This window comes from Vigna unguiculata, chromosome 9, assembly GCF_037176805.1.
Source record: "Vigna unguiculata cultivar grain cowpea cultivar isolate G323 ecotype 2 chromosome 9, ASM3717680v1, whole genome shotgun sequence".
Lineage (NCBI taxonomy): Eukaryota > Viridiplantae > Streptophyta > Magnoliopsida > Fabales > Fabaceae > Vigna > Vigna unguiculata.
In genome coordinates this window covers 17,651,797-17,678,888 of record NC_140800.1, presented here as the reverse complement: position 1 = coordinate 17,678,888, position 27,092 = coordinate 17,651,797, and the positions used below count along the sequence as shown (strand labels likewise).

General features: G+C 33.6%; 2 protein-coding genes across 2 annotated transcripts; both read right to left on the bottom strand.

Moving 5' to 3' along the window:
• Positions 1-3,243: 3,243 nt before the first annotated feature.
• Positions 3,244-4,854, bottom strand: LOC146883647 (uncharacterized). The gene is made up of 2 exons (XM_085666673.1): positions 4,196-4,854; positions 3,244-4,123 (listed from the first exon to the last, which is right to left on the bottom strand). The coding sequence occupies exon 2, from the start codon at positions 3,610-3,612 to the stop codon at positions 3,244-3,246; it is 369 nt and encodes a 122-aa protein (XP_085522799.1). The 5' UTR covers positions 3,613-4,123; positions 4,196-4,854.
• A 17,052-nt stretch (positions 4,855-21,906) lies between these two features.
• On the bottom strand, positions 21,907-25,789 carry LOC114196077 (proteasome subunit beta type-5). The gene is made up of 8 exons (XM_028086593.2): positions 25,665-25,789; positions 25,424-25,554; positions 25,123-25,252; positions 24,863-24,969; positions 23,060-23,194; positions 22,876-22,979; positions 22,696-22,796; positions 21,907-22,305 (listed from the first exon to the last, which is right to left on the bottom strand). Exons 2-8 carry the CDS (start codon positions 25,535-25,537, stop codon positions 22,178-22,180), a joined length of 819 nt encoding a protein of 272 aa, XP_027942394.1. The 5' UTR covers positions 25,538-25,554; positions 25,665-25,789; the 3' UTR covers positions 21,907-22,177.
• Positions 25,790-27,092: the final 1,303 nt, after the last annotated feature.

The window sequence follows — 27,092 nt, the reverse complement described above, 5'->3', positions numbered from 1 at the left end:
TTAATCTTGTACTATTTTTGCTTGAGTATCCATCACACACACAAATTTTTATTATATTTAAAAAAAGAATTATAAATTTTAACTAAAACAATATATAAATATTTTCATTATCATTATTTTTATACTCAATAATCCTCTAAATTTAACTTCAAATTACAAATATAAGTAATTTTATAAATTAATGAATATTAATAATGTAGATAACACTTTTATAATGACAATTTATTTATAATAAAATATTCCAAATCAATAAAAATGTTTATTTTTAAAGACAATAATTTCTTTTATATTATATTAAGTATATTAAAAATATACTGTTAAATTTTTCATGTTTTGACTGCAATGCGTTCTCTTTAAGAATTATTTGTCAAACAAAAGTATTGGAGTTAGATTCAACATATATAACTTATACGGAATGACATTATTTGGGACTAGCAAAAACATAGACACTGTGTTTTGTATTTTTTAATTTTCATAAAAATTTGAGTTAAGATCAATAAAAAATATATAATTAACTTTTAAAATAGTTGTTAAATGTAAAATTAAAAAAAGTAAAATATGTACATAAAAGAAGTTTTTAAAGTAATTGTTAAAGACATAAAGATGTTTTTAAAATAACGTCACAGGTAAACTATTTATAAGATTTTTAAAATAATAATTAAGGGTAAAAATGCAAAACAAAATGTGGACACAAAAGAATGTATCCTCTTTATATATTGTTATACATATAATATTATTATTAAATTAGATAACATGCTATAATCAACTTCTTGTCAAGTTCATAGCCTAAAGTCTTTATTTATGAAATAGAGAGAACAAATCATGGATTACCTGTAGAGATGACAAATAAATCTGTCTCATGGGTATTGTCTGAACTTGTTCCCATTTTTGCGGAAAATCCCCGCATTGACTGGATGTGGGTATGGGTATGGGAAATTCCCGATTTTTCAATTGGGTATGGGGATGTACATATTTCTCTCGTCCCTGTCCCCATCCCCATCCCCATCCCCATACCCACCATAATACTCATTCCTATATCCCCGTTCCCGTTTAAATTATTAAAATATTCACAATTAATTAAGTAATCTTATATTTTATTTCGTTTAATTGTTTGGTTTGTCATGAAATTCATTCGCATTTTCAATATATTTTTTTTCTTATCATAACTTTTATGCAATTATGTTCAAATATGTATGTTAGTTAAATATTTTTTATGTCTCATATTTTAATATTTCTATTCTTTTCTAATATTTTTATTTACTGTATATTTTCCTTTCAAGTGAGAATGTTTAACACTCTCAATCTAAGTATTTAATAACATAAACATTTTATTTACTAGGTAATATAAAAAGTTTATCTTCTTTACTCTATTATTATTAATTTTGTTTCATTTGAAGAACTCTTTTGTTTCATTAAAACAATTTTTGTTATTTCTCAACCATTGAGTATGTTGATATTTAAATTTTTTTTAGATATCTAATGTATTTTTCATCTTATCATACCTTTAATTATACATTTATTTTCCTTTGTGCAATTTCATTCAATAGTCTCTCAAATCGTTTCTAAGACACACATTTGATAATTTTTTAATATTTTTATTTGTTGTTTATTTTTATCATGTAAAATACTATTTTGATATATTTTATATAATTTTTATTACTCATACTGTAATTTTGTCACTAAATTGTATAAATAAAATTTATTTAATATAATATAAAAATTAATGTAATTTTCCATGAATTGTTTTTTATCACCATCCAATGTATATTGAAGTTCAAAAGATATCATATCTATGTTAAAATTTTATTATTATTAGTTTAATATTTATTCTTTACGTGATTTTAATCAAGTATTATAATTTTTATTATTGTATAAAAAAGAGATTCATTATAATTTTAAAAATTAAAGTAAACAAATATTTAAAATATATTTTAATTTGAATATTTTTGTTTTCCTTTTTATTTTTTTAAAAATATTTATAAATTTTATCAATTTGGTTCCATTAATGTTTACAAATTTAATAAATGTTTTGGTTCTCATGGAATTTTATTTGGTATTCTAATTTGAAATGTATATAATTATAATTTATTTCTAAATATTTCATATCGAGGAAACAACCTTCCTCTTAATATTGAATATTTGATAATATTATTTTTCATTTATCATAATTTTTATTATTTTATAAAAAGTAATTAATTAATATTCAAAAAGTAAGAAAATGGGTACGAGTATAAGTACAAGGATATACCTGTTACCCAATTGAGATGAAGATGAGACAAAAGTTTGATCTTTGTTTGATTTGGATACGAGGATAAATTTATTTTATAAAATTGTGTAGAGAATATGTATAATCTCATTATGCAATATTGTTCTGGATTACAAAATCTTATTTCAAATTAAACGATTATTGCTCTAAATTATTGGATTTAAGATTATATTTTGAATTATGTAATTTTAAATATTTATGAGTGACACAAGAAAGTATGAAAGAAAAAAATAACCTAGTGGTAATTTGATTAAAAAGAAACTAAAATCTGAAAGTTACAATTATTCGAGTAATCCTTTCTACTTCTCCTTCTTTTTCTGTATTTTTCTCATAAACTAATTTAAAATAATCTATTATGGTTGGATAATAATACCCTAATACAATAATTTTTTTTATCTTGTACTCAAATTACAACTCTATAAAATATTATTTTATTATAATATCTTATATATATTTGTTATTATTATTTTAACATAATATCTTATTTTAAAAGGTAGTTGTGAATGAATGTAGGTAAAAAAAGTGAGTCTAAAATAAATATTTTTCATTGTGGTTCTTACTGTGAGAGATTATACTGTCTACTGCATCCATTTTGAAGTATTAGGTGAGTGAAAATAACTTTTGCACTACATAGAATGATTAGGCGCTACTCTTGTTTTTGCTGACACGCTCTTCCTAGGAATACTCGAGCATTGCCACTAACATTATCACTCTCTTATATTAAGTTAAAGATACACTTATTCAAATAATGCTGTGTTATTTGATGGTCAACGGGATTTTTTAGGTGATCAAAGCATTAAACACTCTAAAATAAGTTTGTCAAACTTGAGAATTTATGTAATTGTGTGAGAGTCCAGTAAACTCGAATCATAAACTCGTTACTTTACATGAAAAAATATATAATTTATATAAATAACATCTTAATTTAAATAAGTCCAGAAAATTATATAATTTAGAAGTACTTCAAATAAATATGTTCATACAAATACTGTAAAACATAAATTCAAATGTGAAATGTCTATGTCTAATTCTCTAATGACATCATTATCTCCATCATCATCTTCATCTAAATTTTTTCCTAATGAAACTTGTGCATCCTCATTGGCATCAAAAGTTATATTATCAAGATCAAGAGCATCTAGAGCGGGATCTATTGTTGCTCCATCTAAGGGAACATTTTGAACATCAATTTGACCTTCAACTTGCACAATCTTAACAACATCATTTGCCTCTTCAGTTATCCATTCATCATCTGATTCAATGTCATCAAATGGAAGAACAACAATTTTTCGAATTTGTGTACTTTTCAACTTCAAGTTGTACATCAGATAAACTAAATTATTCATCTTTTTCTGATGCAAACAATTCCTTCTCTTTATATGAACCTAAAATAAAATTTTAAATTTTAGTAGATATAAACCTAATAACGAAAATTAGAAATTAAAATAATTTAACATTTCAAATAAGCTCCAATTACGCTCACATCCCGAAGAACTACAAGTCAAGCTTAGAATTCGAATAGCAAATTTCTTCAACTCTGGAGTTCCATCCCCAAACATCTCCTACCATTCACTAGGATTTAATGCCTTCCTGCATTCCTTTGCATCTTCCATTCCAAAAATTCCTCTAGCAAAATAAAATTCAATAATTTGCAAATTATTTTTTCTTCTTTCTGCCAAATCTGGTACCAATCTTCTCATGCATATATACAATCCTTCTTTCACCTCTCCACCATCATCACATCTAAAGTTAGGTTCATAGTGGAAGTGGGGGTTCAAAAAATAGGCAGTTGCTTGCAAAGGCCTATGAAGTTGACTATCACATCGAGCATAAATTATTCTCCGAACCTCTTCATAACTACATTCAATACCAAACTAATTTCATATATAAGTAATTAAACTTTGAATGAATAAAAGTTTGAAATTTTACCTCTTCTTAATATTGTTAAAATTGGAACTAATTTTCTCTTTTGCACAGTCCATCTCTTCATAAATGAAACCCATTGTGGGTTTTACATCTGAGTCCACCAATCGTAAGACCATTGTCGACTATTTAATACCACACGTTCTACTCTTTTTCCCTCTTGTGAAGTTGCAAACTTGGTTTCCTTCCACTCCTTGGAGCTAAAATGGTCAATAATGATGTCTTCAATTCATGAAGACAACCAAGGGTCAAATACATCGTGCCAAATCTAGTCACACCCGTCTTATCAAGTCTCTACCTTTAGTGAACTTTTTCAACAAGGAAATCAACATTGTTCTTCCATAAATGTAAGGGGTAATCTTTCTTCCCTTCTTGATTGTCAATTCATGGACCTTCAAATTCCTTTCAAAATCTTCAAAGATAAAATCAATACAGTGTGCAACACATGGAGTCCAATACAATTGTTCTCTTTTTTGCATCAACAAATCTCCACCTACCTTGAAATTTGCATGATTATTAGTAACAACTTGAAATACATTTTGTTCTCCAACAAACTCAAAAACATCATCTAACATCTTGAATACTTTATCAGTTGTTTTTGTAATGTTTGAGGTGTCAAGTGAATAAAGGAAATTCGTCCCTTTAGGATTATTCACCAATAAGTTGCAAAGAACGAAAGCGGAACGACCCTCCAATTGAAAGTAGGAAGCCCTAATCTAGTAAGATTTTTGCTCGAAATGACCCTGTTTTGATTTTCAATTTTTCCCCTCTCGAACTCGCGAACTCACTGAAAACTCGCGAGTTTGAATGATCTCAACGAGTCCACATCCGAGTCCAGCGATTCTGCTTGAAAACCGAGTTCGCTTGCGAGTTCACTCGTCCATGACCAGGCACGTAAACTCGTCCGCGTTAGCGAGTAACTCGTAAGTTTGATAACCATGCTACAAAGTTAAATGAACCAACTCCTGGGTTTTTCCTCCAATTCTCACCTCGGTCCGTTAGACATAAACACTACATAAGTGCAAGCACCTTCCTTCTATCATATACAATCTCAAGCAAATATATACCAATTTCATATATATTTTGCAATTCTTCTTCATTATTAGTTGTCATATTCAGCTATGGCCTCCAACAAATCATTGATCACAAATTTTGTTCTTACTTTGAGCTTCTAAAGCATGAGCCTAGCAGCTCATCATCCTTTTGCAAGCAATTGCACCAAGCATTCCCTTTTTGCCTAAACCAATATTTCCTCATTTGCCTTCACTTCCAACACTGCCTCAGACCATAATTAAACCTTTGCCTGCACTGCCAACATTGCCAACCAACACTATGCCTCCACTTCCTAACAACATTCCATCACTTCCACAAGCATACAAACAATTACTACATTTCCTTCAAGATCATCAATTGCATACACTCTTTTCTCTTCTTTAGAAGACTCTACCAACAAATATATTGTACAATTCAAATTATCGACTAAAAACTGAGACTCTATCCTGATAAAAAGGTCAATCATATTTGGCTTCACGTTTTGTGAAGATTGATGAAAACTAAATAATAATTTCTCTTCTCATGTTTACATCCTTCACCACCTAGCAAGCAACAAACCCCAAGAAATGCAAACTGTTGTTTGCTTATTCATTAATAAGTTTGTCTGCCTTTTTCAAGGTCTCTCATTTAAGGCCACAAAGTTCAATGATCTGATGCACATAAATGGGTAATCAAATATCATTGTACTACAAATATTTTACTACAATTCACATTTGTTGGGCTGATGAAAATAACACGTCTTAAAAAGTCTCACATCACCTAAGATATCCTAGGGGTTGAATTTTAGTGACTATATAATGAGATCTAAGTCCATGATGTTCTTTGCCCCAAGTCAAAGATACTTTGAGCTAGTGTTTGACTTTTCTTATACTCTTGTAGTATAGTGTTGTGAGGTTTGGTTAAATTCTTGCTTTGGAAAGTGTGGGTGTACTTGGGGTCAAGGGCATAAGAGGGTAGTCTATGTGTTGTACAAAATTTCACATAGTGTTATTCCTTTGTAGTTTTTCTCCAATTTTGGGGTTTCCACATTATATTCTTGTGTTCTTGTTTTTATCTTGTTTCTCTTTTAATAGAGTGATTCTAAGGGTAAAGACGGTAATGTTCTTAATTGATGATGCGTTTTTCCTAACAACATTGTACTACTTATTATATATAAATCAGAGCATCTTTGATGTTTTTGTGCCAATCACAATTGTTGTCAATGAAGGTAATAACAGTGTGCTTGTCCACAGGATTAAAAGGCAACAAATGCACCACGATGATTCCTACTCTTCTTGAGATGCCAATAACATCCAATTACAATGTTAAGCCTTTTAGCTTGCTTTTAATTACTCACAATTAAGATGCAAAACAATATGGAGTAATAAAGGAGCTCAAGAAGATGATACTAATGAGTTGATGGATTGAAGTTTGTTATGTCCCGACCACTTTCAATCAAGGACAAAAAAAGGATTTCAAAGAGGAATGAAAAATCCATTCATATATGTAAAAAGAAAAGCGAAGTTAACATTCATTTGAAACAAAAATAAATAGAAACTACACACACTCAAACATTTATATCTTACAAAAAAATTACCAAGGCTAAAAAGGGGTAAAATTCATCTAAACATAATCCTTGCCTACCAAGGCCAACAATAAGCATCAAAAGTTCCCATCAATACATTGAACAAATCCCAAAAAGATCAGTAAACAGAAGAGTATGTGGTTAAATTAACAATCAAAAAGAAAAAAAAAACGAAAACTAATTGTTCAAGTCCCATTTTTTCCTCTTCAACTTCATTTTCTAAGAGCACCAATAATGTCCAACAAAAATCCTTGCTTGCCAAGTGATAAGTCATTATTTTCCTCTATTCTTCCACTTTTGTTGTGCTCATTTTGATAGTTTTTTAGTGCTTAATAGTCTATATTTAGTGCATTTTCATTCATTGGGCTTTATTGGGCCATTATTCCGAATTTTGATTAATTTGAGATTATTTGGTCTAATTTTTGTTTGTAATTATTTTTAGGTATTTTGGGTGAAACAGTTTTGGAGCTTGTACACTAATCATAAGATGAAGACAAAGTTTACACATCATTCCCACGTCATTATCATGTCTGCGCCATGTTAGTTAGCTTGTCTAGGTCATTGGGCCAACATGTTGGGACAAAAGTGGCATTTTTGTAATTCTGAAACATGTAGTGGCATTTTTGTAATATTGAGTGACATAATGGATGTGACCATGAGATTTAGGTTTTATTTTTGGGTGGGAGCCCTCAACTTCGTCCTCACACTCCATTTTTAAGTTTTGAAGCTTTGTTTGGTGACCCATGGAGGTGCCCACCTAGTTTTCACGTTTTAGGACTCTTTTCTCACGATTTATTCATTATTGACAACACCCATTATTGGGCTTTATGTTTTATGCACATTTGGGAGCTTGGGCATTTCATTTTCTTCCTTGTAGCCACTTGGAACAACACCTATATGTGGGGTTTATGTTTTCTACGTTACAACAACCATTTTCGTTCCCTTGAAGCTTTAACAATCTCATTTTGTTCTTGAATTCACATTTCCATATGACCTAACTTAGGGTTTGATGTTCTGTTTTGGTATTTTACGTTTTTTATTCTTTTCCATGGGGAATTTTCGTTTTGAATTGTTTTATTGCTCCCTTTCCATGGCTTGCTAAATTCTGTGTGTTAACTTCTTGAAGAAAAATGCAATGAAGCTTTGAGGTCCTGATGGTTTTGTTGCTAAATTTTGTCCATTCTTTATCTTGAATATGTGAAATGTTTGTGCTTGTTCTGTTTATGCTTAATTTACATATTGGGTGCATGTGTTTTGGGGGTTATGTCCATGCCTAATGTTTGTAGCTTGCTTGTTACGAATTCGTGGATGTATGCAATGCCTAATTGCACATTGAAACTGGTTTGTAACTTTTCCTTAGAGGGTTATGTTCGAATGGATTGAGAGTGGGCAGATGTGTTAATTTCGTGACCTATGATCAGTGGAATTGTATTTGGAATCAAGGAGTCGGTACATTTTTATTACTGTTTCATTAAACCTTTAACTACAATTTTAATTATGTGTTGAATCTACCAACCGCCCCCTTTGTGTTACTTTGTTAACCTCTGAATGAAAATGTCAGTCATTGAGAGACGACTTTGGGTTGATTCCTAAGTACTATATTTATTTGTTCTATTTGGCTGGGTACAACTTCGATCACCAACCCTGACAGTAAGCATCAAAAGTCACCGCATGCCCTCACATTTATATTACATTTAAAGTATGATTGTCATGTTCACATACTTTCCCAAAACCCGTCATGATCATGCAACACTCGGTCATAGTGGTATCATCATTAGTGGCCTTATTCACACACTTATAACATCATACATTCGAGCTAACATATATAGGTTCATATATTCAACATGTCTCAGGAAGCACTATCAAAATCATACTCATCAATCACACATTTATATATTTATATATATACATTCACCAATCAAGGCCATACCAGCACTTGAGAACACTCAATCATCCATTAGTAATCATACTATTAGGGAATTCAAACAACCAATCATGCGTGATGTATATCTCAAGCTACTGTCCTCCAAATCAAATCTCAACCGTTCACAGTGAAGAACTACATGTTATGGACCACCTGTCAAAATTTCACCTAAATCAGACGGTTAACGAACCGGAAAATGCAGTTTTACGAAAAATGCGCAAACCAAAAAAAAGGTAGCGCCTAGCGCCCAGAAGTAAGGAAGGTGGCACCTGGCGGGACTATACTGGCTGGCGCCGGGTGATTCCCGTTCCGCGAAAAATACAAAAAACAACGTTTTTCGTGAATCAGAGCACCATGCATTCCTGGTATGGAGCCTGGCGGCCAAATGGGTGCCACCAAGCGGTTCATGCTGTTCCAGGAACCCAACAAAAAAAAATCCTCAACAACTGCGAACCTTATTCCAACCCCTACAATTCTGATTCACTTTGATTTTAAACTCCATACTCACAGCTCAAGTGTTTAGGTTTGAAATTTATTTCATACAACTTCCAATCACCCAAAATTCCATTAATTTAATCCGTTTAATTTAATCCAACTTTAAATTCCCAAATTCACAACCCTAACATGACGTCTATGAGATTTTCATCCAATTTGATCCCAAACCACGTTTAATCCAATGACTATGTCATATAATCATTCTCATACAGTTAGAGTAGCATTTTTCCCTATCAAAAGTCATCCCAAAACATCCAGAGCATCAAAATTGAACCAAAATTGGTTTGCATCGCTTGGCGGGTGTTCATCACCGACAGGCAGTTCATCAGAAACCCAGAAACTGGGTTTTTATGCTTTTGTCACCTAGCGATACGGGCTTCACCGCCAGGCGGTTCCTCGCGGGAACCCAGAAAACCACAAACTCAACATGCATCGCCTGGCAGCTATGAATACCCGCCAGGCGGTTTCTGGAATTTTTTCTAGAAACCCAGAAATTTAAACGTGGTAGAGGGGAATCATGTATCATCCATATATATATATATATATATATATATATATATATTATACAATCAATCAAAACATAAAATTATCATGATAAAGCTCCCCTAACCTGGATAATTCTTGCTCACTTTGAAGAATTAGGACTTCTCTTGTGCCACCACTAATCCAGCCTTGGACTTCTCTCAATGCAGTTCATGCTATGCTAAATTCCCCTCAAAATCACCTTCATACTCTCTCCTGTTAGTTTTGAAATGGTTGAAAAGCCAAGAAGGGGTGGTTGAATTTGCTAGTTAAAAATTTAGGCTATCTTTGCAAGCTAAAAACCACCTTTAATTGAATCAAATAGATCACCAAGTTAGGATGCAAACAGTACTGAACTATACACTTTCAATCGATCAAAAACAGAGTTAACAGATTAATTTTACTAAACAGATTCTGTTCTGGTATAATCAATCGATTGAAACTGAAAAACAGTCGACTGAAATACTGGAAAAAATGCAGAAATGCGAATTTGAATTTTAAACCAGAAACAATGCTCAAGAATGATCAAGACCAGTTCCAAATGATTATACAAGCATGCTCAATGCTTCAGATGCTATGAAAACATGCAAGAACATGAAAAAGATGATTAAAGCACAAGTTCTTGAAACTTTAAAATGAAAATGCAAGAGAGAAAGGTTAGAGAAGAGAGGACACCACGAATTTTTATATTGGTTCACTCAAACTTGAGCTACATCCAGTTTGTCAAGGCAACCTTAGCTTGACTTTGCACTATTTCAAAAGTTTTACAAAGTATCCACCCTTACACTTCCAAAATATACAAAAACACCACAAAAGACTCTTGAATCACACAAGAATCACACCAGCACAGCAAGAACCCTCTTGCAAACCTGGAAAACCACCAGGCACACACGCAAAGCTTGAGAAAGATCAAACCTTAGTGGTAGCACAACCTTGCCTACCACAAACCACTTTCTCCAAGCTTCAAACCAAGCCAAAAACTCCAAGAATTGATCGAAGATCAATCTTCAACAGCTGCAACACCTATGATCACGAAGGAGAGAGTTTCCACACGTTTCCAGAACCAAATCGTGCTCTAAAATGATTAACTACACTCTCTTTCAAAAATCACAGCTTTTATAGACTTAAGTGAAATCAGTCAATTAAAAACTAAATCAACTGATTGAATTTGTTGTAGTTTAAGACTACTGCAGCCAACCTTTTAACCTGTTAAAAAGCCATTCAACAGATTAAAAGAGACATTTTAACCTGTTGAAAAACCATTCAACAGATTAAAAACACAACAAAGACCAAACTACATCTAATTAATGCTTTAAGGTCTACAACATGAATTACAAACTACAAATACACTTTCTTAATGATGTAACTACATGGAGAGCACACGTTCCAGCCTTGATCACCATGGATATCATCAAATCTCCTTTCCTTCATCAATGTAGGCTTCATTCCAATGGTAATGGCTTCAAGATAGTTCAAAAGAGATTTATTCAATCTTCATCAAATTTTCAAGAAGAAAACCATCTTGGCTTCTCATGTCAACAATCTCCCCCTGATTTGATGAAGCCAATCTCTATTCCATCTATCTTCTTCTATCTTCCATTGCAAAATGCTTCCATTTGTTGGATATCAATTGATGAAGTAAAACCTTAGTTTGAAGCTTGTGAACCTGAAAAACATTTTACAACAGCAATACACACAAGCTAGCAAGTATACAACTGTGATCATGCTCCCCTATCAATAATATGGGTTCAAATTCAGATTTGATTATTGATTCCAATTTTAATGCTTAATGTGATCAATTATCCATTTTTCAATTATTCTAATTTTTCTCCCCTTTGGATGCATCAAACAGAACAAATGCATAAAGATAACAAGCATTGCATATCATTTGATTAATACTGGAAGGGAATACAGCCAACAAAAACTGAAAACAAAAAACAAATGCATAAAGCTGATACAATCAGCCGACTGAAATGAAAAACAACCAATTGAAACAAACAAAACTCAAACTGAAAAATCACAAACACAAGGATGCAATGCATGATCCTAAACAACCACCACACTCAATCATCCTGAGGATCATTTCTGGTCTGGAATGAGTGGAGCATATCATGGATATCATGGATTTGGCCATCCAATGCATTGAACCTCTCATTGCAATAGTTGTGATGTTCATGTTGAGACACATTAAGCTCATGCAGCTGGTTCAGCACCATCCTCTCAAAATGTGAGTACACAGGGCCTCTATCCTGTGGAGGGTTGTAGGGAATCAAGTCCATAGGTCCAGTAGTTGGTTCTTCCTCTTGATTTGCACCACTTGGACCAGCTTCATGGTCATGTGCACCACCAACAACAGCTCCAGCAGTTGTCCATCCATTTCCCAACTTGATAAAGCCCATTTTGTGCAGATTTTGGTTGGAGGTATGGTTCAATAGCCTAGTTGACTCCTCTAGCTCATCCTCTACATCAATACCAAAGTATTCAATGAATTTAGACACCAAAACCACATATGGAAGCCTAAAATCCGTGAGCCTCTTGGCCTTGAGCATGTGATCACGAAACACATAGATCCAATCCACTTGAATGTTGTGTTGAATGCAGTACATGAGTATCAAATCTCCCTCATTCAATGTTGAATGGTTGCTACCACGTGGAATAAGGATTTTTGTGACAATCATACCAAGTAACCTTTGATCCACCTTGAGACCACCAACATGGAAGTGTTTGATTTCAACAATAGGATTTCTCAAGCATTGGCCATAGTATTGCATCTTATTGAATTCTGGAATAGCCCCAGTTTCACCTTTTCTCACTTGCACACCCCTTGGTTTGAGTCCAACCACATCTTTCCAAGCTCTCTTGTTGATCTCCATTTGAACACCTTTGATGCTGGACAGTAGGACATCATTTTTGAACTCTAAGTTGGTGAAAAACACCTTCACCAAGTCTGGATATATTTTCCCTAAAAGTTCAAGGAAGGACTTCAACTTTTGATGCTTTAGTTGTTGGAATAGGCTCTCAAAGCCTTCAACCCTTAGCCAAGAGAACCTCAACACCTTAGGGATGCTGATCTGCTTCCTATTCATTTCAATGAGGAACACCTGAATGTTGTCCTCATGATCCTCAAACCATGCTTCAATTCTCCCATGGCTTTCATGATTTGGAGACTTTGGAGTAGGAGGAATGAAGTGCTCATCATCAAATTTGGTAGCTCTTTGGGAACGACGAGGCATGATGAATGTTGGTGTGGCTGTTTCTAAGAGATGTATGATGCAAATGCAGCAATACAAGTGCCGTATTTATAATTCAACAAACTGATTTTCAGAAATAGTTGATTAAATGGTGCAGATTTTTCTAATTAATTCGTTTTATGTTACCCAAATCAATTTAATGCAGTCCAAAACAGTAACTTGTGCATTCATGATGTTTTCAATGTGTTTTTATGAGAGAATCAATCAGTTCAGATCATGTGAGCTGCATGCACATTGGAATTGTACACTTGAATGCTTTTTGGTCAAACAATTCAGTAAAAGTAACACATGGCTGATGAAATGGGCAGTTAAGAGCAGATAGTACCTGACAAAAAGATGCTTTCTTTGACTGAGTCAGCTTAACAATTCAATTCGTGAGTAAAAACACAGTTGAAGTAAAATCAACATATTGAAAAACAGAATCAGTCGACTAAAACAACATCAGAGCATCAGAGCATCAGAGATTAAAAATAGAATCTGGTTAAGTGAAATCAGCTGACTGATTTTGAAAATCAATCGATTGAAAATCATGAAATTGAACTTCATTTTTCCAGATTCAGTTTTAATGAAATCAATATACTAAATTATGAAAACAGCAGATTAAAAATCATAGCAGGTCAATTTTTCATCATCCAGTGGTAGTTTAAGTGAAATAAACATGTTGAAATACAGAAACAACTGGTTGACAGATCATGGATTGTGCAAACAAAGGCAGATTTAAGTGAAATCAACACGTTGAAAAACAAAATCAACAGGTTGACTATGACAATTTTTAATTTTTGCATACTGCAGCAATTTTTATGAAACCAATGCATGAGTACATAAGATTAACATGCTACAAACACATCAGACCACATTCTTGATGTCTAAAATACCTAGTTCAGTTCTTAGCTTATTAAACCTATCTCTAGCCAATGGTTTTGTAAACAAATCCGCCAATTGATTTTCAGTTTTAACAAATTTGATTTCACAATCTCCCTTTTGAACATGATCATGAATGAAATGATGCCTAATCTCTATATGTTTGGTTTTAGAATGTTGTATTGGATTCTTGGTTAAGTTGATTGCACTTGTATTATCACAATACAAAGGTACCTTGCTTAGCCTTACACCATAGTCCAAAAGTTGATGTTTCAACCATATGATTTGTGCACAGCCATGTCCAACAACAATATATTCAGCCTCAGTTGTAGAAAGTGCCACACAAGCTTGCTTTTTGCTATTCCATGAGATTAGACTTGATCCAAGCAAATGGCAAGTACCACTTTTGCTTTTCCTATCCAATTTTCACCTTGTCTGAATCTGAAAAGCCACTAAGAGATATGTTAGAATCACATGGATACCATAAACCAACATTAGTTGTTCCTTTGAGGTACTTTAGAATCCTTTTTGCACCCTTAAAGTGTGATTCCTTTGGATTTGCTTGAAATCTAGGACATAAGCATACTCCAAACTGAATATCTAGCCTACTTGTTGTAAGATAGAGCAAAGACCCAATCAACCCTTTATATTTGGTTGAATCCACTGGTTGGCCAGCCTCATCTGCATCCATAAGACAATTTGTTGCAATTGGAGTGGCAGCTTCCTTGCAATCCTTCATTTTGAATTTTTTCAACAAGTCAAAGCAGTATTTTGATTGATTTAAAAATGTTCCATGCTTGAGTTGCTTGACTTGCAGCCCTAGAAAGTAGGCAAGCTCACCCATCATGGACATCTCAAACTCTCCCTGCATAGCTGCAACAAACTCTTCACACAATGTGTTATTATTTGAACTAAAGATGAAATCATCAACATACACTTGAACAAGTATAACATCATTATCATGTTTTCTAATGAAGAGTGTTTTATCCACTGCACCTCTAGCATAACCTTTTGATAAGAGAAAATTACTTAGCCTTTCATACCATTGCCTTGGTGCTTGTTTCAAACCATATAAGGCCTTTTTCAATTTGAAAACATGGTTAGGATAGAGATGATCCTCAAATCCAGGAGGTTTGATACATACACTTCTTCATTTAGAAAACCATTCAAGAATGCACTTTTCACATCCATTTGATGCAATTTAAAGTTACACATGCAAGCATATGCTAAAAGTAATCTCACAGCTTCTAGCCTAGCTACAGGTGCCTTCTTCTTGATTATAACCTTTAGCAACTAGTCTAGCTTTGTTTCTTACAATATTACCATCTTCATCCATTTTGTTTCTAAAAACCCATTTGGTTCTAATAATATTCATATCATTAGTTTTAGGCACTAGAAACCACATATCATTTCTTGTGAATTGATTGAGTTCATCTTGCATAGCCATAATCCAATTACTATCATTCAAAGCATCATTCACATTCTTAGGTTCAATTTGAGATACAAATGCAACATGTTCACAAAATACAATCCTACGTCTAGTAGATATTTGATATCACCTATGATGTTGTCCTTTGATAAACCTCTAGGTTGGATCCAATCCTTGGGCAAGTTGCTGTCTGCAGCTTTTTCACTCGACTGTTTTGCCTTTTTAGCCGACTGATTTCCTGCAGCAGTGGGCTTTTCTACAGCAGAAATTTGCTCCTACAGTAGATCTTCTTCATCTGCATTCTTTGACACTTGATCTTGCAACTTTGGGTTAGTTTCATCAAATACAACATGCATAGACTCTTCAACAATCATCAATCTCTTATTATAGACTTTATATGCATGACTTTGTGTAGCATAGCCTAGAAACACCTCTTTTATAAGAAATCAATGTATGATATATGATGCATGATGTAGATCAATCAAGTATATATTGTTGACTCTTTTTCCTATCAATACAATACTACTACATGCATCATAGATAAGACAATGATTTAGTTCAAATACAACTTTAAAACCTTTGTCACTAAGTTGGTCAAGGTACCATAAGTCTTTCTTTTCACTTTTGATAACCTGCAAAACAAATATTCATTACATGGTACCCTTTGATAGGTTGGGTTCAACATGGTTAAGCCTTTCTTGATCCTTTTGGGATCCATTTCATAATCCCTTTAGGTTCATCATATTTTCTAGCATGACAATTCTTAATAACATGACCTTTTTGCATACAGTAGTTGCATGAAATGAATGGCATGTCACTTGGTATACTTTTTGAAAAGAAACTACAAAACTTCTTGGTTTTCTTTTGAAAAGAAGGATTGAAATCAAGTCCAGCTTTTTCAAACACACAATTTTGTGAACCAAGAACAACCTCTAAGTTTGCTTCTTTTCTTGTGAACCTTGCACAGGTCTTTATAAGGTATTTCACTTGATTTTTCAAAACTGTGCAGTTTTCACAGGATTTTAAAGCTGACTGATTTCTAAAACAGTCGGTTGAATTACTGTAAATCATTTCCAAATGTTCAAAATTAGTTTTTAAATCAGCTGTTTCTTTTTCCAGTTGACTAACTTTGTTTTCTAGTTAATTGTTTAAGCCTTTCAACCGATTGTTTAATGCAGAAATCTTGTTTGCTTCATTATGCAACTCTTCAAAATCATGCAACAATTGATTATAGTCATTTAAGTCTAGAGAACTTATTTGGCTTGAGGAAGATGACTCATAGCCAGCCATGAGACACAAGTTGGCTTCTTCACTCTCATCTTGTGAGGAGCTACTTGTTGTTGAATTATCATTTTCCTCCCATGCAATATATGCACATTTCTCCTTTGGCTTCTTCTCCTTTTTCCTATCAACACTCTTCTCCTTTTCTTTGTTAGCATTTAGACATTCAATTTTGATATGTCCTTGTTTTCCACAGTTATAACATATAAAATTAGAAGAGTTTGATTCATTGTGTTTGGAAGTATACCTCTTGGGATTACCTTTGATACCTTTCCTTTTGAGATACTTACCAAACCTCTTGACAAGGAGATTCAAGTTCTCACTTTCACTTGATTCAGCCACCTCATCCTCAAGTTCCTCATTTTTCTTGGTGCTAGTCTTCAAGGCTATGTTCTTGACCTTTTTCTCACTTGACTCAAGCTTATTAAGCCTTTGCATCTCAATCTCATGCTCCCTAAGCTTACCAAACAATGCAGCTGTAGTCAAAGTGGATAGATCTCTTGTTTCTGAGATAGTTGTGACCTTTGGTTGCCAAGATCTATCAAGACACTTTAGCACCTTGATGTTTAACTCTTCCTTGTCAAATTCCTTACCTAAACCTATGAGATGGTTGACTATGTGAGTGAATCTCTTTTGCACATCCGCTATGGATTCTCCTTGTTTCATCTTGAATAGCTCATATTCTTGAATCAAGGCATGCTTTCTTACTCTCTTAACATCATTGGTTCCTTCATGAGTCACTTCAAAAACCTTCCACATTTCCTTGGCACTCTTGCATTGTGAAACACGAAATAACTCATCCATGTTGAGAGATGAAGTGAGGATATTCTTTGCATTGCAATCATATTGGGCTCTCCTTATCTCTTCCTCATTCCATTGAGTCCATGGCTTATTAACCTGCACATCATCAACAATATGCTTAGGAGTATATGGTCCATTTATGATTGCATCCCATATCCCTTGATCTATTGACTCAATAAAGATTTTCATCCTAATTTTCCAAAATTGGTAATTAATGTCACTAAACATAGGAGGTCTATGAATTGAGGCACCTTCACCAAAGGGTAACTTGTTTTCAACCATTTCAAGTAGTTCAAAATAGATTTAGGACCTTACTTGATCAAATTTCAAGTACCTTGCTCTAGATACCAATTGTTAGTTTTGAAATGGTTGAAAAGCCAATAAAGGGGGGTTGAATTGGCTAGTTAAAAATTTAGGCTATCTTTGCAAGCTAAACTCCAGTAAAACTCTCTCCAGCTAACCCTCTCTCTGATGCTATGCCTCATCAGCACCACCTGCAACATCATCTGCTCCCGTGTAACACATTACATGATCATCGCCAAACACAAGCAGATAGGGTGAGCTCATAAATAGTTAACATATAAGTTAATAAAAAAAGTCAAGATACACCCATCTATTTTATTCTAGTTAATTCTTGGCCAAGACCTTAATCCCCAAGGCTTTTCAACCTTCACAACACACAATTAGTTAGCCTCGGATTATGATGCTCACACGAACCTGCCCACTCGTGGTTCTGCCTCTACAAACCTCCCTGCTCGTAGTCCTGCTCTACGAACCTCCCCGCTCGTAGTCCTACTCTACAGACCTACCCGCCCGTAGTTCAACACACGTGATCCACCAGCTACGTACCTCCCCGCACGCAGCATCTCTCAAGGGTGAGCACGGAACATACGAACCTACCTCGCTCGTATCCCCACACGAGAGTAATAGGATATGAACCTCTCCGCTCATATCATCACGTGTTTACCACCATCCATGAACCTACCCGCTCATGGCATAGCATCCTCTAATCCAAGTTTCACATCACAACATGATAACGAAAACAAGCAAAGCACACTACGCTACATAAGGTACATACTCAAGCTGGTCTTAGGGATTCCAATTCTTCCACAAACTTACCCGCTCGTGGTCCAACTCTACGAACCTCCTCGCTCGTAGTCCAACTCTACAGACCTACTCGCCCGTAGTCTAACACACGTGATCCACCAGCTACGTACCTCCCTGCACGCAGCATCTCTCAAGTGTGAGCACGAAACATACGAACCTACCTCACTCGTATCCTCACACGAGAGTAATAGGATATGAACCTCCCCGCTCATATCATCATGTGTTCATCACCAATCATGAACCTACCCGCTCATGACAAGATCAAGCATATCCCAGACCAGGACCAACATAACAAGTCATGCAAAATATATCACAACGCACCTTGCCACTACAATATTGCCTAGCGCAGCCTAAGTGTCGCTAAGCGAAATGGCAGTACAGACCGCTTGCGGTTTCACATCACCGTTGGGTGCCACAACTCACAAGACATCCCTGTTTCCTACTATCGCTTGGCGGTTCACTCTACAGCGCCATGCGCTACACCAGTAATGTGACACTACTGGTTTTAGGTACTCTAATTCATTTCCTAGAATTCAACCATTCAATTCTCAAGTATAAGCACACATTCCTCTCTTTTATAATTCATATATATTTACCTCTTAAATCAATTCCAACACACACTTTATTTTCCCTTCTCATTTTCCCAACCCTTTGCATTGCATGCTTACAATTCACATACTCCACATAAGACACAATCAAAGCTATATACTTATTCCACATGCCCTCGTAATTATATTACATTTAAAGTATGATTATCATGTTCACATAATTTCCCAAAACCTGTAATGATCATGCAACACTCGGTCATAATGGTATCATCATTAGTGGCCTTATTCACACACTTATAACATCATACATTCGAACTAACATATATAGGTTCATATATTCAACATGTCTCAGGAAGCACTATCAAAAACATACTCATCAATCACACATTTATATATATTTATATATATACATTCACCAATCAAGGCCATACCAGCACTTGAGAACACTCAATCATCCATTAGTAATCATACTATTAGGGAATTCAAACAACCAATCATGCGTGATGTATATCTCAAGCTACTGTCCTCCAAATCAAATCTCAACCGTTCACAGTGAAGAACAACATGTTATGGACCACCTGTCAAAATTTCACCTAAATCAAACGGTTAATAAACCGAGAAAGGCAATTTTACAAAAACTGCGCAAACCAAAAAAAAGGGTGGCGCCTAGTGCCCAGAAGTAAGGAAGGTGGCGCCTGGCGGGACTATACTGGCTGGCGCCGGGTGATTCCCCCCGCGAAAAATACAAAAAACAACGTTTTTCGTGAATCAGAGCACCATGCATTCCTGGTATGGAGCCTGGCGGCCAAATGGGTGCCACCAAGCGGTTCATGCTGTTCCAGGAACCCAAAAAAAAATCCTCAACAACTGTGAACCTTATTCCAACCCCTACAATTCTGATTCACTTCGATTTTAAACTCCATACTCACAGCTCAAGTGTTTAGGTTTGAAATTTATTTCATACAACTTCCAATCACCCAAAATTCCATTAATTTAATCCGTTCAATTTAATCCAACTCTAAATTACCAAATTCACAACCCTAACATGACGTCTATAAGATTTTCGTCTAATTTGATCCCAAACCATGTTTAATCCAATGACTATGTCATATAATCATTCTCATACAATTAGAGTAGCATTTTTCCCTATCAAAAATCATCCCAAAACATCCAAAGCATCAAAATTGAATCAAAATTGGTTTGCGTCGCCTGGCGGGTGTTCATCACCGCCAGGCAGTTCATCAGAAACCCAGAAACTGGATTTTTATGCTTGTGTCGCGTGGCGGTACAGGCTTCACCGCCAAGCAGTTCATCGCGGGAACCCAGAAAACCACAGACTCAACATGCATCGCCTGGCGGCTATGAATACTCGCCAGGTGGTTTCTTAAATTTTTTCTAGAAACCCATAAATTTAAACGTGGCAGAGGGGAATCATGTATCATCAAGATATATATATATATATATATATATATATATATATATATATATATATATATATATATATATATATATATATATATATACATATGTCAATTATACCCTTTACAACATAATGATTTATTAATTTTTTAAAATTAACCGTTACTTTTGCCTATCTATAACTATATATAAAAAGAATTCTCTCTTTTGTACCCACATTTCATAATTTCAACTTTACCTTTTACGATGTAATTATTTGTTAAATTTTAAAAAATTAACTGTTACTTTTACAAGTTTTTATAAAACTATTTATTTATCTCTCTTTTTTTCTCCTATTCATCAACAATTATTTTCTCATATTTTCTCCATACATTTCACTTTATTTTTAATAAATATAATTGTTTATTAACTTAATAACATTACAATATCAAAATAATATCATGCATATTCAAAAGTTACAAGATAAAAAAATGCATTCACACAAGTGCAATAGTACTTATGTTTTTACGCTAGTTTTCTATAAAACTGTTTATCTTTTTTTTTTCTTATTCATCAACAATTATTCTCTTTATTCATTTTATTTTTAATAAATATAAATTTATTTTATATATTAACTTAATAACATTATTAATATAAAATTATTCATATTTAAAAAATACATATATAATAATAAATGCCAATATTTTCCTTTCATTACACATGCGTTAATTAGGAGTCTTGTCTAATAAATGAACTATGTATTTTAAAAATATTATTTTACGTACAAAAGTCAATCTCTCCAAAAGACCGACATATACGTCTTTAGAAATATTTAGTGGGTATAATACACTGTTAACTTTGAATAAAATAAATATTAATTTATGTTGAAATAATTTGATTTACTTTTGTTAATAATCAAAAGTTATTTCAAATTTGAAAAAGTGGGTTTGTTTGTATATTTAAAAAGTAGTAATCACTAAAAAATAAATTATTTTTAATTGATTCTTGTATGGAAAGCATCTGTCATTTTTTTTTTAAATTTATTACATTAAAAAAGTATTTATTTTCTAAAAAAAGTATAAACAAACACTCTAAAATTATTCTAGATATTCAAACACTTCCCGACATGATATGCCAAAATCAAATCCAAATGGGTTTAATCACTTTAGAATGTAATTTATAGCATTTAAGTGGTAATTTACTAGAGATGTAGTCATCGCTTGTACAAAGTGAGATGAGACTTGATAAAAAAATTGTTATGATTCATCACTATCGCCAATGTGATTGACATTTAGCTGTCCCTATTCACATTATGAAGGTTATTTTTTTTTTTTTTTTCAACGTTGATTGGTTAAAGCATTTATTTTAGTCTACTTTGACTTAGACAACCTATTATACATGACGAACAAACGTATTCGTGTAAACTATTACAACCAATCGAAAACCTAGAACCACAATTCTCCTAGTAAGCTGCTTGTACAACTTTCAGAAAGTTGCCATGAAAACCATTAATGGCAAGATGGATTAAATTAGCAATAGCTAGCTCTTTCCTCGTTTAAACCACTCCACATTGCCTCTAATATGTCATTTTTAATTGTAAATATTCACTTCAGCTTAAACCACATCAGGATAGTACAGCACTTACATATATCAACGAATGTCAAATTTTACTAGAATAACCAGTTTCATGCAAGGGATTAAAAGTAAGCTTGGGAAGCAAAGAAAATTTAAAAAGGTATCCACGAGTTACTTCATCATGCTCCAGTTGCCTCCACCATTTCTTGTTCAACTGTGCTTGGGGTAACTGGGTAGTAATGGTAATGCAGTTCACCGACATCATCACCAGACAATTTCTTCCATCCATTTGGTCCCACATAGTACACTGAAATCATATAAATCTCCAAGTTAGTCAAACACAGACTTCGTGCGCCTAAAATAGCACCGAGTCGATTATAATGAGGATAAAATTACTGTACTAATATTTCACCCGACTAAGTTAGAGACCATGGATTATTTTCGAATGTTATTTAAATGGATATAAATTATAATTAAATGCACATTATGTTTTGGACGATCATGAGCAATTGTGCTACGGAAAAATGGGCAAGTGTACCTTAAGAGAGGTTATATCAATTTAGTTATCATGCATTTGTTAGTGTAAGTACTATTTTCTAGCTGGTGAGGGAGAGGATAGAAACAAAAATGTCATAATCCGATTAAGAAGCAAGTTTGTGATGTAGCTGGGTTGATAATGGGGAAGAAAGATAGATACCGCTAGCAACTCCACCACTGGCCCCATCACGAAATGTTGCGTGATAAATTGCTCGTCGAGCAAGTTCAGCTGCCTCCTCAATTGACAAGTCATATCGGTACCTGGTATAACAAGGAAATTGTCAAAAAGGAACTTGACAGGAGATTTATAAAAGATAGTTAAATACATAGTTTAACTAACCCGCTGTCCAATACACCATAAGCATATGGCGAACCAGATCCAACAGAGAATCTAGTGCCTTTAAGTCTTCCTCCTTCACTATCAACATAATATAGACCAGGTCCCTAAAGAGAGATTAACTGTTGTAAGTAGCTATTGGACTAACTGAGCATAATGTTATTCAGTAATTTGACAAGTAAATTACCGTCTCATCCCATCCAGCAATCATGGTACCAACCGATAACCCCATTCCACGATAAGAGTATAAAATATTGGCAAGTAGCTTGGAAGCTCCTGTTACTGAAATTCTTCTTTTATTCGCCAACTCATGCAAACGACACTACAAAAAAATATGGAACAGATTAGAGAATACATTTGCAACTTCATAAATACAAAAGGATAAAGCCATATCCTGGATAGAAAAACCAAAAGATAAAAAACCATAAACTTTAAGTTTATATGAACCAGTCATTTAGATCTTCTGTTAGGCTTAGTTCTGTTACTGGAAGAGCTCCAGCTTATTAATGACCCATGCCAAGTGTCCATAATCTAGAAGGTTTATGTCAGAGGGGAAAAAAAAGACAGAATGGGGAAAGGCTTAAAGATCTTGCTCACTGGCAAGTTAGATAAGCAGAAGTGGGTTATTAGTATAGACATGTAGGAGGAGGTCACCATTTTAAGCGGAAGAAGGGAGGAGGGGGGAGCAGTTTTTAGCAAGCCTCCTGGGCTGTAGTTTACAGGATGTTTTTAATCATATCACTGACAAGGAATAAAACTGTGTGCCATAAATCAAAAAGGAAAAAAAAATAGTATATAGAGATTAAAAACACTAGAAATCTAATGGAAATTTATAAAAAGGATAGTACTAGTTAATGCTTCGATGTCAACCAGAATATTAGCCTGCTATAGTTTTGGCAAGAACTGCCTTGACTAATGATCACTTATTCAATCTGAATTCATTACCAGTTCAACCAAAGAGTGAAACTTCATATATCAATGTCAATTAAGTAACATTCCAAGTACCAGTATATCTTGTTAGATGCTATTATATAAGAATAAGTAACGAAAGCCTTCACATTTGAAGTGCATGCATATATTTTATATATATATATATATATATATATATATATATATATATATATATATATATATATATATATATATATATATATGTGTGTGTGTGTGTGTGTGTGCGCGCGTGTGTTAATAATATAAAAATACAGTGGCCCCTTGAGATTAATAAAACATATTCAAACATGCTGGCCAAGCACATAATTATAAATTAAAGTTGATATAGGGTTGAAGGAAAACAAATTATTGATAGGGTAAATAAAAATTAGATGTGAAAGCTATATCACACCACTCGGACAACCAGATATAACGAGAAAGGAATTGGAATTGAAATAGAAAAATGCATTTTACTTACACAATTGCACCCTATAAATTACTTACACAATTGCACCCTATATATTATTCTCCCTACATTTCATCATGGTAGAAATAATAAGAGAAAATTAGAGTTAAGAGTTTAGGATATCTCTAAATTACATAACCATCCATCTAAAGAATATATCTTAAAAAAGTTATGTCTGAATTTAATAAGCAGAATTTTCTCCCCAGCCATTTTTATTGTTTCCAAAAAGTACATAATCATTTTTTTTATCAATCTCTTCCCAACAGCAGAGCAGACTATCCACCCATCAGTATTTCCATTTTACCCACTTTTTTCTTGCTCCTTACTTGCATGCCAAAACAGGCTAAATGCTTCCTAGCAAAAGAAATTTTTAGGAAAGGAATATAAATATACTTCAAAAAGAAGGTACATTGTTACCTACTCAACTATAGCAGCAGAAACAATATCAATAACAAAATTGTAAGGAAATATCCAAGAAATGCCAAAGTGTAGGAGACTAGAGCGAGAAACTCGGTAGGAGACTGGTCCAAAAATTGAAGTACAGAACATACAGAACGGATGCAAGCATACAAGATATAAGGTTCAAGGTATTACCTTGATCCCGAGATTCCTGTGCCAAAACTGACAATCAGCAGCACCTCCAGCCATAGTACCAAGCATGTACGGATTGATTTCAATAATCTTCTTCACAGACTGCGATGCTGGAGACAGCCAACACTCAAAATTCAACTCACGCAACCGCAAATAGATAAAGTCCATCATTTAATTCGAAGCAAGTAACAGAAAATATCTGACTTACTTAGCCAAAGGAACAAAGAAAAGCGAAAATGCAATTAGATTTAACAAACACTCACATATGTATCCTCCCATGCTAGCTCGAGAATCAGCAGCTACTATGACACCCTCCTTAAAGATAAAAGCAAGAGTGGTGGTACCCTTCGCGGGCTTCACCATCTGAATAGCTTCTTTCAAGAACCCATCGAACTATCACCAACACACACACAATACGCAAATACATCAGTTAAAACCATCAACCTTCAACCCTTATCTATTACAATTTAAACCCTAGCCAGCTTTCAATTTTCATTCCCTAACAATTTCAGCCCCAAATTTTCTTTATGAAATTTTTAACAGTTTCAAAACCTGAGTACTCACATCATTAGAATTCGGAAGGTCGAAGGACGGAGCAGCGGAAAGTTCTCCAACGACGTCGCTTTGAGGTGCAAGCAGTGTGGGAAACGATTCAAGACCAGTGGTATCGAGCTTCATGATGGAAGATTAGTGACCTAAATGAAAACAAACCTTAAAATCAAGATAACATAGAAAAGTAGTTGATATATATGTAAAAGGGGAGATATAATAAAAGAATCGCAAATTTGAAGAACAGTTTTGGCACCTTTTCTAGTAGAAGAAGCAATTGCAATGAGATCTCAATTGTTGAGTTTGAAGAAATGAGGGAAAAAGGTAGAAAGACACTGTTTTTCAGTATTGTGTTGTCTTGAGGAAAAAGGCAGGACTGATTTGGGCCGTCTCGGCCCACATGTATGTGCTCCTTTTCTAATGGCCCATTTTTTGCTAAGTTTTCTTTTTCTTAGTTTTTACCCCCTCCGTTTTTTCTGAGAAAAATATAGATTCAAGACTAATATTATAAAATAGCTTTACACTGCATCTAATCACAAACTACTAAATGATAAATTTATATATTTATAGATTTTTAAGATAATTATCGGAGAAATAAAAATAACATTGTTTCTTATTAATTAATGATATAAAAAAATTATATTGTAAAAATTATTTCTTATTTTCCTCATTCTGAATTACTATACTGGTTGGTACCAGCATATAGCCCAAAACATCTATAACCGTTATTAAAATTTTTAACAGGACTGTTGTGAGTTGGGAAAAAGGCCTTACCTTGTCAAGAGAATGAATTTTAGGTCGAGAGTAAAAATGCTTTTTTATATTATTGCATTATGCTTTTACTGCTCAAATAATGATATTTGATATTTTTTATCTTTCGCTTTATTCCATTCAGCCCTTGAATTTATTAAAATGTTTGGTTGTTCTACTGAATGTATAGATTATTGAAAACAAGTTTAAAGAAATGAATTATAATAAAATTACGACAAATTAAATTGCAACAAAGAATTAATTATAAAATATCTACTTTAAACATTTTTTTCCATTGTTAGCCCACCACTACGGATAGAGAGAAAAAACTGATTTTGTGTGGATAAAATATCAATGTACTCTTATTTTACATTTTTTTTATTAGTAATATTTATATAATTTAATGTATAATTAATTTTTCTCTTTTACCTTTTCTATACAATAATAATAATAATAACCTTGATAAATTTTTTCTCCTATAAAACGACTTAAAACTTATCTCGTTCTATACCTAATTCCTCCTTTCACTTTCTTCTCTAAATAAAACTAAACCTAGGGTGAAATTGTAATTGTTTATTTTGTGTTCCGTGGACCTTGATCACTTCATCATAGGCCAAATCCATCATTTTTACCATAATTTTTTTGCCTAATTTAATTGCTTGTCATGGCATTTTGATCTCAATCTCTTGCTAAGAAAGAAACCCTTCAACACTTGAAGTCTACAGGTACAATGCAGACAATTGCACCTTTATAGTACTCGGCCTTCCACAAAATCAATGATTCAATGCTTGCCAAAACAGACCTTGCTTTTCGTAGAACCATGTCACTCAACTTCTAAAGGAAACAACACCCTGTTCTTTAAAAATATGGTTTGAATCCTTTGACAGTTCCCCCTTATGTTTGAATTTTGACAGTATTCATAAGCCTGGGAATT